Source organism: Ambystoma mexicanum, chromosome 6q (assembly GCF_040938575.1).
Source record: "Ambystoma mexicanum isolate Mex_15411 chromosome 6q, UKY_AmexF1_1, whole genome shotgun sequence".
In the NCBI taxonomy this organism is placed as follows: domain Eukaryota; kingdom Metazoa; phylum Chordata; class Amphibia; order Caudata; family Ambystomatidae; genus Ambystoma; species Ambystoma mexicanum.
In genome coordinates, this window is record NC_090937.1 from 1,421,657,364 (window position 1) to 1,421,674,461 (window position 17,098).

Here is a 17,098-nt window from a genome sequence, read left to right on the forward strand (position 1 = left end):
GATTTACTATATTCATTCTATTTATCCACTAGGCTTTACATTGTAACAACAGTTTGTCCATATTGCCTCCTCTATTGTGTCCTCCTACACTTTCCAAAATCACAAATTTCATCTGAGCAATTGAATGCTTAAATTCCCAAAGGTGTCTAGTGATTGGTGATTTTATGTTGGCTGTTCTTATGTTGGACTTGTGTTCCGTCCAACGTATCTTCGATTTGCTTTTAGTTTTCCCTATGTAATATAGACCACATGGATTTTTTATTCCATATTTCACATTGGTAGTATCACAAGTAGCAAAATGTTTAAACCATATCTTCTTCCAGTATGTGGGTGCGATATATAATCTCCATTCAAAATGTTGCTACAGTGTTGACGGTTAAAGGCACGTACATGTATCCTTTTTCTGTGTCTTTTCATTTGTTGCTTATCTGTTTACATCAGCTGTCACTAGCATGTTTTTAAATGATTAACTTTTCCGATATTCCAATATTGGAGCTTTTGGAAACAATTGTGTTCAAGGTAGGATCACATTTAAATAGTTCCCATTGTTTTGTCACTGTTTTACATAAGTGAGCGCTTTCATCTGAATATGTCATAACATGTACCAAGTCTGGATTATCGACATATTCAACAAAAACTACATTCCAGCGGTAAATAATTTGTTCTTTATTCACTCCCATTTTTGTGGGAATTAAGGTGTGGTAGTCTGCCTGCCATGGAATGTGGAATATTGGGGTGTGTGATGTGAGCAGCAAGTGAAGGAGGGTTCCAAATGTGATAGTTGGTAAGTCAATGAGTGAGTGATGGGTGTCACCAAGGTGTGTTTAAGTGTGCTTTTACTTAGATCAGTGAACAAGTTACTGGAAGTGTGTTCTACCTTCATCTTCCCTGTAATGCTGGAGAAGAATAAAGACCATTCTTTCCTAACTACCTTAATCCTGCCTCATCCCGGAATTAATTGCTTCCACAGGATACTTTATTTCGTTCTCATACCTAAACTCACCTTCTTTTTGCTTTACCATATATGCAGTTCTGTCTTTCACCTGCAGTCTGGTACCTCTAAAAAGTGAACTATTTCTATTGCTGGTACTCCTGCCACCTGTTTCAACAATCCAACCTAACACTGATTTGCATTTGAATTAATTCTCTAGCCCACTGTTGAGATTTGAAGCTTCTGTGGTCGTATTTTTGTCATATTTTGTCATGTATGTTCCATACCATCAAGAATTCCCACTCTGTAGATTTAAGTCATCTATAAGAAAATCCCCATTTCTGAAAATATGGTTCTTCTATCATTTGTGGACAGACTTAGTATGTGTTGACGGCTCTACTGTAATTATTTGGAAACATGCAATTTGATGGCATCTAAACCAGAAACAATGGTAAAATAGTATGGAGAAATTAAGTTGGGGGCCAGTTTCCTAGCTTAAAGTTGTAACCAATTCCTTGTTTAAACAGAACCTCATACATTAGCAAGCTTGTTGATGATTCTTTTGCATAATGAAACTTAAACTATAAAATGTGATTTCTTTTAAACATACTATTTTAGACAACTGTCGTTTCCGATAAAAGAATCTAATTTCATATTGATTTAAATAAAAATATACTTGTTTTTTGAAAATAGTCCTTAGGAGATGCTGAAATATATTTCAATTAATATCTTAACATGTAGGAATTTCTGAAACAGTAATTTGTTTTGTACCATTATATGCAGAATGTGTGGTTTCTATCATGGGACGGAAAAGACATCTGCCTCAGATCAATGCAGCAAATTACAGCTTAAGGACGCATGCAGAAAGACAATCAGTCAATTTCGTAATCCAAGGTAAATAATATTGCCCTACAAAGCATCGTAGTACGTTGATGAAACATTTGACCAATTGTCAAAATGTAGAGAATACATTTCTCAATTTCATATTGATAAAATGTCTGGGGATGGCAGCTTGCACAATAAGCCTCAGTACTTTTCCATGCATCTGCTATTTGTTGAAGTGTATTATTTTTTAGAGCAAATGTCTGCCATTCAGTCATTCATTGATTGCACAATTTCAAATCCTTGATTCTCTTATGATGTCTGAAATCAGGTAGATATATTTTCGAAGTTTCATGAACATATCAACATTTTATTTGTGAACCAAAATTCACCAGAGCTCTGTATACAATATATTATAAAAATACAGAAATGCACAACTAAATCTAAGAAAATGTAAACAATATGTTGTTAATGTTTAAGAACAGAAGGCTTACACGCAACATAGTTCTGATGAAAGATATGGAATATTGAAATCATAGATGTTTCTGAGAGTGCCTTATGTTAAACTTTTTTCTCAAACTTCCAAGAACCAAGTTATCACCCATTGCTCTGTTGGAAGTTTCTAAGTCACAGGAGCAAATCATCATAATTATCCATCTGCATTTTATATTTACAAAACAGGGGTACAAATCTATCTGAAGACATTCCACAACAATGGCATTAATCATTTGGCATCTTTCTACTTATGATTCTGTTAAGGCATTTCTGTTATGTTATCTATTTGATGTATGTGCCTTTGTTCATTGGGCATTCTGGATATGCCAAGTTACATGGTTCTGGGTTTTCAGGACACTGCAGGTCAAATAGCATAATAAATTACACCAAGCCATTGAAGAATGGTAAACATATGGCCCATGTATACTTTGCAAATGGATATCAACATAACCTTACATGCTGAAATGCCTGAGAAATTGGCAGCATGTAATAGGCTAACCCTTAATGATATGTATTAATGTGGTAATGCTCTGGTTGTAATGTGTATGGTTGCAATGTGGTGAGGGGCTGGCTTTGGCAGTTGCTAAAGCATGGTGTATGTCTGTCCACATTGTATCATCATACATTTAATGGCTGAGTGGTGCTGCAGTTTCCACTAGGCTAAATATCTGGGCTAGGTTCAAATGCTTAGAATTTGTCCCTGACATCTGCCTGGCATGCTGAGAGGGCTTTTACATTTGTGCAATTTTTCAAATTTAAAATCCCATTGCGTTTATGGGTGCTATGAGGAGTACTTTTATTTCTCTGTCCCATCCCCTTTCCTTCATGCTGTATAGAGGAAAGGGGAGTACAGTAGTCACTAAGGAGTACAATAGTCACTAAGGTGAGTAACATTTTCTTTCTCTTCTATCAAAGACTGGATGGTGGGGATTTCCACCACTGCAAAATTATTTCACCAATTAATCAGGGTGCTGGTCATTGCTCCTACTCATCAAACTTATTTTTCCTCTTAATGTGTCAAGGAAAATGGTCACATATTTGACAAACCACAGGCTTTTCCACCCGGAATACATTTCTTTTAGCAAGATTTAGGACATTGGTGCTAAGATGTGACACTAATTCATTGTTGTGGTGTGTCAGCTTGTGGGAGCTTGGAAATGTCGTTATCTTTCCAATCACAATTTTCTTTGAAAACATTTGAAATTTGTTTCCTTAGGGGAAGAAAGTCAGAAAAATATTTTGGGCCTCATTACACGGATGGCGGTAAGGATTTACCGGTACCGGTAAAATACCGGTACCGGTAAATCCTTACCGCCTTACTACGAGGTCACTTTGCGGGTTGGGGGATTTAACGCCTGCTTTTTGCAAATTTGCGGTACCGTAATTAGCGCCTTCCCCATTCCCATTGAGCCCTATGGGCAATGGTGGAAGGGGGAATTACCGCCCCGCCAACCTTGGAATGGGGCGATAATTCCCCTTTCCACCAAGGCGGTGTCGGTATTTTACCGGAATGAACCATGGCGCTAATAGCGCCATGGTTCTCCGCCATCCGTGTAATGAGGCCCTTTCTCTCTGGACACACTCCAAGGTGTCTTCTAGAAGTTTAAATAGGGTGAAACAGAGCCACAAACCTGTTTGCTCCCACCTATGCAGAAACTATAGTCTCGCAGCCATGTTGGATATTTACTTCACTCCGCAGTGAAAGGCTGCACACATTTTGCTGAAGTGTTAGATTCACAGTGCTGAGACAAACATGCTTTTTCAAACTTGGTATGCAGTCAAGGCCATTTCAACTGGGAAAAGCTAACGTTGTTATGACTTGCTACTGTTCTACATGGAGCATGTTTTTAGAGCAGGGAGGCCCTGCGTTCCTTGGGGGGAGCTCTCGATTGACCCAGCTGGCAACCGACGGCTGTTCCTCAACTGCGCATGTGCAATTCCAGAAGGTTCGAGAATTAACTCCTTTTTTTGGAGTGCCTATATAGGCGTAAACCTGGAGGGGTCAGGTGAGACTTCAGCCAGAGAAGGACGCTCCATCTGGCCTTCCTGTGAGCTGTAGCACTCTCTTCCTGGCTGCCCCCCCCGGAGTCTTCCAGCCGCTTCTGGACGAGATGAGGACAAGGATTACGCTCACGGTGATGTATTTCCTTTGACTTCTTTACTTCTTCTGCGATTTATGTCCATGTTAGTTTTATGAGTTATTTCTATGTACCTGTAATCTTTGAATAAATAGCCGTAAAGAGCTGATTATCTTCTAAAGGGTGCGTGGCTGTGAGTTATTGTGTCTGTCTGTTTTTGGGTTGAAGTATTTGCATTGGTGATTTATGGTAGTTCCGTGCACTTTTCAGAGGAGAGCAATACATTATAGCCCTGTGAGCAGGGTATTTGTGATGAAGTGTTCCAAATATTCCAGCATCTGTTTGAACGTAGATAGGCTTCGGTTATCTTGCAAGCGAAAGTAAGTTGGCAGTGAGTGTTGAACTGTGTTAAGCTGTTTTTTTTCTTGATGGTGTGTGCGTGCTTGTGGGAGTGATTGCAGAGAGAAAAAAAAATAGATATAAAGAGGTTTCGTACCATTTTACAGTAATGAATAGTTTGTTCAGGAAAAAGAGTGTTACCGCTGGCGGTGAATGCTCTGATGTTGTCATTCCAGGCTGGACTAAGAGTCCATATGATAAGTTGGCTCAGGCATGGGCTTGTGGTGCCGGGCTAAGTGAAGCTTGGGATCAAGGATTGGGGTATGCCGATCCGGCTGATGTAATTGCATGCTTGCAACAAGTTTCAGTAGAACGTGGTAAAGAATGTGTGGCATTAGGTAGGCGAGGTTGGGTTCTTTTGCATGCTTATAGGAAAATACATCAGAGGCAAATGGATATGAAAAACAAGGTTTTGAGATTAGAGAGAGAGCTAGCTGCAGAAAGGCAAACGGCACTAATGCAGCAGATTCAAATGAAACTGTTTAAAGATAAGGCCGACACATATCAGGCGGTGGCCGAGAGGGCAGCAGTCAGAGTAGCTCGTTACAAATATAGGAAAAGATGGGGAGGGGTCAACAAAAGAAAGGTGGTAACTGTAATCGCTACCGCTGGCGCCGACTGGGATCCAGACAAATGGGATGGGGATATTTTTGATTCCACCAGTCTAGAAAGTAGTTCTGCAGAAGAGTCTGACCCCAAACCAGAGGTAAAACAGAAAACAGTGGCGGCGAAGCCTGTTAGAAGGCGGCGAGCCGGACCACACGCAGAATCCTGGTGGTGGTATGGTGGATTTAACCACGCTGGAGGATTACACACAACAGGAGGTTGGGGAAATGATTACCCGTTTGAGGCAAAAATCAGGGGAAGCTTTATTGACATGGATGGTGAGATTGCTAGATGGGGGTGCTGCAGGGTTGTTGGTAGATTCTACTGATTCACCGCGTTTTTTACCCCTGTCAATTGACACCAATGTACAGGAGGTCTTAAGAGCAGGACCGCCCCCTGATGCAAATGGTCAAGATACGCAGGTGTCTTTGTTGCACCTGATAGCCCAAGCATGTAACCGTAAATACCCCATTACCACAGACTGGCCTAGTGAAGAAACGAAGTGGTATACATTGAGAGAAGCAATTCAAAAAGTCAGAGAGCATGCTATGAAAGAGGCGATTTACATAGATGTTCCTGATCACATGGGAGCCGTGCCGCTATCAGTTTCAACTCGAAACATGGTGATTAGAACTGCGCCACCCGCATACAAAAGTATCATTATGACTTTGCGCGTAGGCATGACGGGTAAGGCTACTGATGAGGTAGCAGATGCCATTAGGCAACTTGCAGATTTGGGAGAGTGGGACAAGAGCGATAACAAGCCACGGGAGAGAGAGGGCGTAGTGAGAGAAGAACTGAAGGCAGGCGGCAAGATAGCAGAGACTCCCGAGTGTCCCGAAAAGACATGTTTCTGGCTTTGTTAAAAGATGGTGTGCCACATGAAGAAATTGATGGCATTGAAACCAAAGTAATGTATGAATTATACAAAAAACGAGGACTTGTAGCAAAAGAGCACTATAAACAGGTTAAGAAACAAGTAGTCACCACACCAAAGGGGGATGCTTCACCTTCCGCTCCCCCTGCAGAAGAACAAGATGAAGGGTCAATGGGGACACCTTCCCCGTACCAACCGACATACGCTGATTTGAGAAAGGTGGTGAGTGCAATGCTAGAGGCGGAGTCAAGTCACACTCATTCGAAGTTTGACTAGGGCTTCGGCCAAGCTCCGGCAGCGTCTGCCCGCATAAAAGTGGATAGGCGGCCTCATGTTGATGTTAACATTTTTTGGGGGCCAGGAAATACACAAGGGGTGCGAGCATTGATAGACACCGGAGCGGAGGCATCTTTGATTCATGGTAATCCGACACGATTTAAAGGCAAACAGTTCACGATCACAGGTTTAGGGGGAATGGAGACCCCCGCAGTGCAAACGCGAGTGGAGATGAAAATAGGCAATTTAAAGAGGCAGAAATACCAAGTGTTGATTGTCCCGATACCTGAGTATATAATTGGTTTTGACATTTTGGAAGGGCTAACCTTGGGACTTGGTGGTAAAACATACCAGTTTGGGGTGAGTGCATTGATTTGTACACCCATTACTGGAGGCAAATTGAAGATGCCCCCAGTGCAAGTGCCCATAGCAACCAAGCGGGTAGCAATGAAACAATATCGCATTCCTGGGGGGCACAAGGAAATTTCAGACACCATCAAAGAGTACGTGGAGGCGGGTGTATTACGCCCTATTACCACATCATGGAACAATCCGCTCTGGCCCATTAAAAAAGGGGATGGGTCGTGGAGGATGACGGTGGATTACAGGGAGTTGAATAAACATACTCCTCCCTTGGTGCCCGCAGTCCCAGATGCTATTACTTTGATTGAAAATGTCCAAAAGTTCGAGGGGACTTGGTATGCAGTGATTGATTTAGCCAACGCATTTTTCTCCGTGCCAATTGCTGAAGAGTGTCAAGAACAGTTTGCATTTACGTGGGGTGGACGTCAGTACACTTTCACGAGACTACCCATGGGGTACATGCACAGTCTGACTATCTGTCACCGGCTGGTGGCAGAGCACTTAGACAAGATACCGTGTAAACCTGACATACAAATCTCTCATTACATTGATGACATTTTGATTCAGGGCAAGGATGAGCACAGCGTGCAAAGTCAGTTAGATGTCCTTATGGAAGGATTGACAAAGGAAGGGTGGGAGATTAATCCGAGTAAGATTCAAGGTCCAGCTGAAACAGTGATATTTCTAGGGATTCAGTGGCATCATGGGCATCGAGAAATGGTGCCAGAAGCTCGACAGAAAATACTTGAATTCACCACTCCAACGAACAAAAAGCAAGCTCAGCAGTTTATAGGACTGTTTGGGTTTTGGAGACAGCACATTCCCCATTTAGGGCAGATATTGGCCCCCTTCTACAAGGTGACACGAAAGAAATATGAGTTTCAGTGGGGGGAAGAGCAGCAGAGAGCCTTTGAGATGGCGAAAGACACCGTGCAGCAGGTGCTTGATTTATGGCCCTTGAAGGAAGGCGAAGTGGAATTAAATGTGTCTGTGCAGGACAATTATGCTAACTGGAGTGTGTGGCAGGAACAAGACCGGAAACGTGTGCCATTAGGGTTTTGGAGTCGTAAGTTGCCCGATGCTGGTAACTCATATACTCTGTTTGAGAAGCAATTGTTGGCATGTTATTGGGCTCTTGTTGATACTGAGCAAATGATGGTGGGCCATGATGTATTGATGAGGCCAGAAATACCGATCATGCAATGGGTACGGACTCTCCTAAAACACATAGAATAGGACATGCTCAAGAAGATATCATAATTAAATGGAAATGGTACATTCAAGACAGAGCCAAATCAGGAAAGGATGGAGTGGCAAAATTACATGAGCAAGTAGCCAACATACCGCCCTCAGATTACATACCACCGGAAGTGCCTGAAAAACGTGAGTCTCCTGTGAAATGGTGAGTACCTTACAGCGATTTAACCGTGGAACAAACAGAGCATGCTTGGTTCACGGATGGTTCACCCCGATACGTGGGAACTGAGCGGTACTGGAAAGCAGTGTCGTACAATCCCAAAACCAAAAAGATGTTGACAACGTCAGGGAAAGGAAAGAGAAGTCAGTTCGCAGAACTTTACGCAGTTTACCAAGCATTGAAACAAGAGACCCCTGGTCAATGTTATGTATACACAGATTCATGATCAGTGGCGAATGGATTGGCAGTGTGGTTGCCAACTTGGCAAAGGAATGGATGGAAGATTCATTCAAAAGAGTTGTGGGGAAAATAACTGTGGCAAGATATTGCAGAAATGTTGTTACAAAGTGAAGTCACTGTATGTCATGTGGACGCGCATTGTGCCACAGATTCATTAGAACGTTGGTTTAATTCTGTTGCAGATGAACACACCAAGATTGCCTCAGTGGATGCAGAGGCTCGGGAAGACGATATGGAGGGTTTGGCCAAATGGGCCCATCAGAAATGTGGGCACCTTGGAGAAAAGGCTACTATCAGGTGGGCACAAGCTCGAGGCATCAGTCTTCCTTTAGAACTAGTGAAAACCATTATTTTGCAGTGTCCCGTGTGCCAACACAAATTCCATAGACCTATACCTCAAATTGTTCGAGGCACATTGAGAAGAGGAAAATTACCAGGTCAAATTTGGCAGATTGATTATATCGGTCCTATGCCAATCAGCAGAGGTTGTCAGTATGCATGCACTATTGTAGATACATACTCGGGATATTTGATGGTTTTTCCGTGCAAACGTGCAACCCAATTGAACACCATCAGATTGTTAGATCAGATCCTATTACATTATGGAGTACCTTTGCAGATTCAAAGTGACAATGGGTCACATTTCAAAGGCAAATTAGTCCAGGAGTTTTGTCAGGAAAAGAGCATTGAGTGGGTATATCATGTACCCTACCACTCAGCTGCAGCAGGGCTAATTGAACAAATGAATGGGTTACTGAAAGAACAGTTGCGCAAATCTGGAGATGGCAGTTTAGCAGGCTGACGTGATCGTGTATTTGATGCGGTGCAAGTGTTGAACAATAGGCCTGTGTATGAACATGAAACTCCTTTGATGCGATTAATGACTCCTACTTTGCAGGTTCAACCCAATTCAGTTAGAGAAACACTATTATAGTGGGAAATTACACCAGGTTCTTTAGCTCCCTATCGAGCAACTCCAGAGTCAGCAGGGGTAGACTTGCATTCTAATGAAGAAATCAGATTAGACCCAAGAGGAATAGTTGTAATTGAAACAGGGATTGGAGTACAGATTCCCCCAGAGCATATGGGATGGATTGCCCCTAGATCTGGCCTAGCATTGAAGGGAGTTCAAGTGTTGGGAGGGGTAATTGATGCTGATTACCAAGGCGAGATTAAAGTCATCCTAATGAATAGTGGGGATCAATTGTTATCAATCCACAAGGGTGATCGAGTGGCCCAATTGATAGTCATTCCTATTAAGTTGTCCGTGATTTTGGCTCGTCAGACAGCATGGTACCGGGTGCAAAGGTGTGGGTGGAACAGGCATGTGGTCCACCAGTGCCAGCAGATGTCATTGCATCAGGCAAAGATCAAGTGGTTTTAGTAATGGAGCCTGGTAGAAGGAAATGGCAATATGTACCCACAGACAAATGTTACCTAAGAGAGTGATGTGCAACACTGATATCTGTTTTCTGGGTTTGCTTTGTAGATCCTGGGTCTGGTTGGTGTGACTGTGGCACTAAATGGACTCCATTTGGACGGGTTAAAAAATCTTCTGTCACCAGTAAACAATGTTACATCTGTGCCAGTGATCAAGGGGATACTGATAGTGATGAATAATGTTGTCCCCAAGCAATCCTATGCCAGTGCCAACAAGGCCGCCAGACCGAAGACATGGATCCGTGAATTGCGACAAACACATCAGGAGCAAGTGGAAACAACCTCGATGCCAGTTGCGCAGGAGCCCTTTGTAGGACGGAGGAAACACTCTCTTATGATCACTCAAGAAGAAAATATGTGGGTCTACTTAGCACAGCAAGTGCTGAATATATCACGTTTCTGTTTATCTGATGTGCCCAATGCTGAAGCTTTATTGACTACATGTTTAGTAGCGGTGCCGACGCCTGTTCCGGTTTTAAAGCATATTTTCGGCGTCACACACAATGATTCTTTAGTTCAAGACTCAGACATTAGACAATCTTTTTCAGTCTACGAATATTGCCGCTTCTGCCAAGAAACCGACAAGAAGTGGAGAAATTTGACACGTGTGATCACGTACAATGTAACCCAAGGTGATGTATGTTATATTATGACGTGCAAAGCACAAGAAATTGGTAAATGCAGACAAATAGAGTTGACTGATCAATACAATCACACCACATCGAGAGGAGACTGTGTTCACCAATGTCACGCAAATGCACCAGTGTAAATAACACTATGGGCCTCATTGCACGGATGGCGGTAAGGGTTTACCGGTACCGGTATTTTACCGGTACCGGTAAATCCTTACCACCTTACTACGAGGTCCCTTTGCTGGTTGGGGAATTTAACGCCTGCTTTTTGCAGGCGTTAAAAACCAACCCGCAAAGGGACCAGGGAGCTAATTACGGTACCGCAATTTGCGGTACCGTAATTAGCGCCTTCCCCATTCCCATAGAGGCCTATGGGGCAAAAATGGGAATGGGGAAGGGCAATGGGGGAAGGGGGAATTACCGCCCCGCCAACCTTGGAATAGGGCGGTAATTCCACTTTCCTCCAAGGCGGTGCCGGTATTTTACTGGCATGAACCATGGCGCTAATAGCGCCATGGTTCACCGCCATCCGTATAATGAGGCCCTCTGTCTTGCAATCGTACAGTGATAACTGCTAGTCATTTGAATCATGTGAAACTTCCAACAGGATGGCTCTTTTCATGTGGTAACATTACATATACTTATATTCCAGCTAACATTTCTGGAGGTCCATGTGCTTTGACTCGATTAGGACTAATGATGTTTCCTTTACACTCAGCGATAACTCGAGGTAAAAGGTCAACCTTTGAATCTATGGGACTATCTCCTGACTGTGATTCACATGTGCATTTGTTATCAGAAGCTGAGGTTTTAGCATTAACCCTTTCATTAGTAGGTGTTTGGGGTTTAGCTGCTGGAGGTTACAAATCTTTGATGAAATTAGCGTGTTTAGTAGTTAAGAGTCTTAATCATACTTCGCAAGCTTTAGAAGAGTTGCTCCTTGATAGTCAAGTTATTATTGCAGAACAGAGCCGCTGTTGATTACTTATTGCTGAAACATAATTTAGGGTGTAATGCCTTTGAAGGTATGTGTTGCTTCAATTTGAGTGACCACTCACGATCCATTGAAAGTCATATTAGAGGTTTGAGGGATCTCATTTCTCAAGTATCTCAAAATCAAAACAGAAACTGGTGGGATTGGTTATTTTCATGGATACCTGATATTAGGGGTACACTACGTTATATTGTTGCTTGCATTTTTATTATATTGTCTATTATAATTGCTTGTTGTTGTTGCCTTCAATGTGTTCCCAATTTAGTTTTAACATTTCGTAGGTTTCAGAGACCAGTTCCAGTGCCACCTGGCTACGGAAGATAAATATCCAAAGGGTGGAGATGTTCTGCTCAATTTATGCTTAGTTCAAAATGGCGCGGGCGCAATGCATTCTGGGAGCGCTCGCAGCCATGTTGGATATTTACTTCACTCCGCAGTGAAAGGCTGCACACATTTTGCTGAAGTGTTAGATTCACAGTGCTGAGACAAACATGCTTTTTCAAACTTGGTATGCAGTCAAGGCCATTTCTGCTGGGAAAAGCTAACGTTGTTATGACTTGCTACTGTTCTCCGTGGAGCATGTTTTTAGAGCAGGGAGGCCCTGCGTTCCTTGGGGGGAGCTCTCGATTGACCCAGCTGGCAACCAACGGCTGTTCCTCAACTGCGCAGGTGCAATTCCAGAAGGTTCGAGAATTAACTCCTTTTTTTGGAGTGCCTATATAGGCGTAAACCTGGAGGGGTCAGGTGAGACTTCAGCCAGAGAAGGACGCTCCATCTGGCCTTCCTGTGAGCTGTAGCACTCTCTTCCTGGCTGCCCCCCCGGAGTCTTCCAGCCGCTTCTGGACGAAATGAGGACAAGGACTACGCTCACAGTGATGTATTTCCTTTGACTTCTTTACTTCTTCTGCAATGTATGTCCATGTTAGTTTTATGAGTTATTTCTATGTACCTGTAATCTTTGAATAAATAGCCGTAAAGAGCTGATTATCTTCTAAAGGGTGCGTGGCTGTGAGTTATTGTGTCTGTCTGTTTTTGGGTTGAAGTATTTGCTCTATAATCGCATTGGTGATTTGTGGTAGTTCCATGCACTTTTCAGAGGAGAGCAATACAGAGCCTCAAGCCATAACTTGCAGTCCTAAATTCAATACCAGTTCTGAGGACATAGGCCATAATGTATCAATCTCCTCCTTCTTTGGTGAGCCCATCACCTTCTCTACTGCACCCTTATACTGGTTCTCTGACGTCAACCTTTCTCAGATGATGAACATTTCTTGAACATTGACAACAATTATACATTCACTATAGATCAATCCCTGTCATCACTGAAGGAGCCACAGTATCATAGAACCCTCACATCATGACATGGCCTGCTGGAGGGAGTGTGAGAGCAGTGGGTGAAATGGTATATGCAATTAAAGTGATTACACAGAACATCTGACTGAAAGCTAAAGATAACAGATAAAACACATATAATGTTAAAGACAAATGTCTGATTGTATTGGCACGTGCAGATTTGATACCCATTCTACACATATTCAGTAATAATAAGGCCAGTCAGACAAGATGCAGGGTATTCACTTTACAGTAATGTGATGGCTAGCCTATTCCATCGTATATCAATCAAGCAAGTGACTATCTGACAGGAAACGTGTGCCAGCCTGGTTTGGATTCCACCCCATGATCAGCCCATTTGGCACCTTTACAATGGGCCCCTCTGATGTTACCCCCCCCCTTACTACCTATTTTGCCTCCAGTATCTCAGCTGCCACCAATGCCTCTAGAGCCTCTATTGCTGATGGACCCTCCTCCTCATTGCCACCAATGCCACCTGGGTTGCCAGGAGATGCCCAGGAACAAATGGGTGTCCCCATATTTGGAAAAGCTTTCCACTACATGATTCAAGGCCTGATGCAATATGTGGACCTTTATGTGCCAGAGATACCTCAGACTGATCAAGAATTCTTTCCTTTGTGCTGTCTTAAAAATCTGCAGGGAAATCTGGTATTTAGTTTCAGCGAGATGTTGAAAGTGAGGCTATCAATCTGTGTCAAAAACAGCTTCCATTCAACCAGTAGCCAGCAAGGTGTAAATTCACTTCCACGCCCTACTAACAGGTAAACTGCTTGATCGGTTAGTCTTCTGCACACTCCAGCATTGTGGCAGCAGCTACGCTGTTTGGGAAATCTCACGCTTCCGCATAATTCTCCTCTCAAGGTCCGCTAGGTCGAGACGACAGAGTTCTGGTTGCTGCTCGCAAAATGTTTGATCAAAATGTGTGCCCTATGATATGATATGAAATGATATGGCATTTATAACGCGCCTATACACAAGTGACAAGCAAATGCAAATGCAGAAACATGTTGAAGGAATTGGGAGATTGCCATTGCTGGCTGTGATTCAGGTCTGGCGGTGACATGCCAGTTCGCACAAGACATTATGTAGGCTCAACATCACCACCATCGAGACTACGACTCAGGTCCTGGCAGTGGGAACAGCTCTGCATCGCCAGGCTCTGGTAAGTGCCAACAAGTTTCATGTTGATGTCCAAGACAAATTCTGGATCTTCCTTTTAAAGGGGTCCTGGATGAGGAGCTCAATAAGAAAAAAAAATGGGTGCTCAGACGGCAATATCTGTAACAGCCCTCACAAAGGTTCCAACTAAGTCGGGGTAGGCAGGTAATCAGAGGCAGCCCTTTCCCTCTAAGTACATAGGAGGTTTTACAACCACCACAACGGGTAGAAAGATCCCCCGATACCTCCCCCAAGAAACAGCCTTGTTCTTCTCGCAGGGGCTTCTTCTTCCAGCCCTAACTCTGCTCGGGACACTGAAAAAACATCTAATTGACATAAGGGTCGATATCCACAGCACACTTGCAGTGGGCAGAGTCCACCACCACATAATCCATTGGAAGTCAATAACCAGCGATTCTTGGGTTCTTTCCGTTGGAAAGGGTTATCGTCTTCCTCTTCCTTCCTTTCTCCTATGGTTTCCAGCCAACTCTCAGTTAGAACTCTTGCAGCAAAAGATTCAAAAGCTCTTACATATTGGAGCAATATAACATGTTCCTATATCAGAGAGGGGTCAAGCTTCTACTCAAGGTTCTTTGGTGTTCCAAAAAAGACAAATGCTCTCTTTCTAACTCTCCTGGGCACCTCTACTTTAAAAAAAAAAATGAAAGACGATGACCAGCAATGATACAGTCTTTACAGCCAGGCAACTGGCTAGCAACTGTGGATTTTTTTAAAATTCATATTCACATGCGCCGATTTGAACCTGCCATCAGTGCCTCCTTCTTTTTTGCATTGCGAATTACCGTTACTAGGTTTTGGCCATCACCTTCAGCTCAGCTCCCTAGTCTTCACTCAGATGTTGGCCACACTGGCAGCCTACCTTCGCTTGAATGGAGTACCCTTCTTTAGACAACTGGCTGGTCAGAGAGGACTCACCGGGCCAGTCGATTTGTCATCTTTCACTCCTATTGGACCCCAGGTTTTCAATGGGGCTTTCCATCAACACTAAAGACATCTACACTGGTACCAACTCCCAGACAGGGAAGATGTCTCTAACACAGGAGCAAGTGGCAGATTTCTAATTATTGTGTCTTACCGTGTTTTCCTCACCTTGGAAATTCTTTCCTGCCATTGCAGATCTCGGAAACGTTTTCTCCCAGCAGGAGCACTGTGCAACTCAGTGTTCGAGGATCTTCCTGTTGTCGGCTTTGGGACTGGACGAGACGTTGACAGTACTAGCGCGTAACAACTCAGTTGTTATTTTTTTGCACATACCCAGCACGTTTCCCGGGAGTCCCTTGCAACTCCTCAGAGAATCTTGTTCATTGACACACTTTGAAATTTTTTCAAAATCCACCAAATTCATCGACAATTACGACTCCAACACCTTTGGGTTTTAAGAAATTTTGTGATTGCAACTCAAAAATATTCCTGACGTACCCGCACAGGATTTGCCTTTTGTGCCGATCATGTCGCGGCAGATTGTGGCTCATGTCAGAACATGACGCCCAAAGCCCTAAAGGAGAGAGTCTCCAAATTGGCACTAAGAAGTTCGACATCAGTGTCGCCAAGTTCCAAGCCAAGGAAGCGAAAAATCTGACTAAAGAAAAGGCTCCATGGTGGAAGAATCATCAGAGAGGGAAAAGAAACAGTCTAAGAAAACTGTAGAAGTTCCCACTGAAGGAGCGATTCACAACACTCATCTTCTTCATCATTGGAGAGGAAGAAGAGGAGGAGAAGACACTCGTGCACAGATTCATAACCGGATAGACTTGTACACTTTCCTTTCTGAAAACCCCTTTTTGCAGAAAAGCAGGAAGTGTTCAGCTTGAACATTTTGCAGGTCTTCGGTAAAGTGGGCCTGCCCACTCCTCCTCCTCATTGAAGAAAACCATCTTGCCCACCATGCCTGAAAAAGCTGGCTGGGTCTCGGAGCACTGCACTCCTCTTGCACCTAAGATTGCAGAAATGGTGAAAGCATCCCCAAATATTCGAAAGCTCTCGACACCACAAATGTCCTTGTCGGCTACCACGTTTTTCAACTCCTCGTCGGCTCTGCCGGCATCGACTCCAAAGGGTCTCTCGGCATCAACAGTCAACGAATCCTCACCTTTGAGATTTATCCCATAGTCTAAAAAGCATTATATGACTTCCTTGCAGGGCATCTTCTGTGAAGTTGATGACCTGATTCCGCAAGGTTTCCCTACCGTTAGGTCATACTTGACAGCCTGAAGAATTTCAAGACGAGTAAGATAGGCTTGCCAAACTTTCATCCATTTTAAAGGATGCCAGTGGTCTGGTTTCCTCCTGTCATGAATCCTGAGATATGGTCACTGCTTTAGATGGGAGAGCCCCTTTCCATGAGGCCAGGGAGGTGGGGCCTCTTTCGGATAGTCCCCCTGGGGGTGGTACTCAACAGGAGGATCTCATGGCGAGGGTGGATCCCATTGAATGTGGTGACCATCTTGGGAGAATGTGGTATCCCTCTAACCCTTTCTCACCTTCCTTCAAAACCCCTAAAAATCCCCATTTGCCTTCTTCCCCCATGGACTTCTGTAACACATCCTAAGTAGAAACCACTGGGACGAGGAAGAGCCACAGAGTAATGAGGATTACTGAGCAGAACGAATTCACACGTTCCAGTCTATCGAGTGATGTTATTGGTCAGCTCCCATTCAAAGTAGGAGAGGTAAGAGAAGGATGGCGTCATTGTTCTCGGAACAGTATCGGGGAGCCGCCAACCTGCAGAACGGACACACAAGGGACCAGAGAAGGCTCTGGTGTGCCAGAGGAGCTGCCGAACTGTGGAGCGAATGCGCAGAGCACCGCAGAAGGCTATGATGTGCCAGAGAAGCCACCGAACTACAGAGCAGATGTGCAGAGGAGGGTCTGGTTGTTTGGGAAGCCGCAAAACTGCAGAAGAGACGCACAGCGAACCAGGGTAGGCCCGGGTGAACCACAGAGGCAACCACAGCTCCTGGGAGAGCCACAAACAACCGGAGGGTGACGGCCAATAC

General features: G+C 43.8%; 1 protein-coding gene across 1 annotated transcript in view; it reads left to right on the forward strand.

The window, feature by feature from the left end:
* POLN (DNA polymerase nu) overlaps nt 1-10,740 on the forward strand; it is a 1,535,958-nt gene extending 1,525,218 nt beyond the window's left edge. Inside the window, exons 19-20 of the mRNA XM_069630227.1 lie at nt 1,715-1,825; nt 9,994-10,740. Coding sequence (XP_069486328.1) covers nt 1,715-1,825; nt 9,994-10,124 — 242 coding nt within the window. The 3' untranslated portion in view covers nt 10,125-10,740. The remainder of the gene's footprint in view (nt 1-1,714; nt 1,826-9,993) is intronic.
* Nucleotides 10,741-17,098: the final 6,358 nt, after the last annotated feature.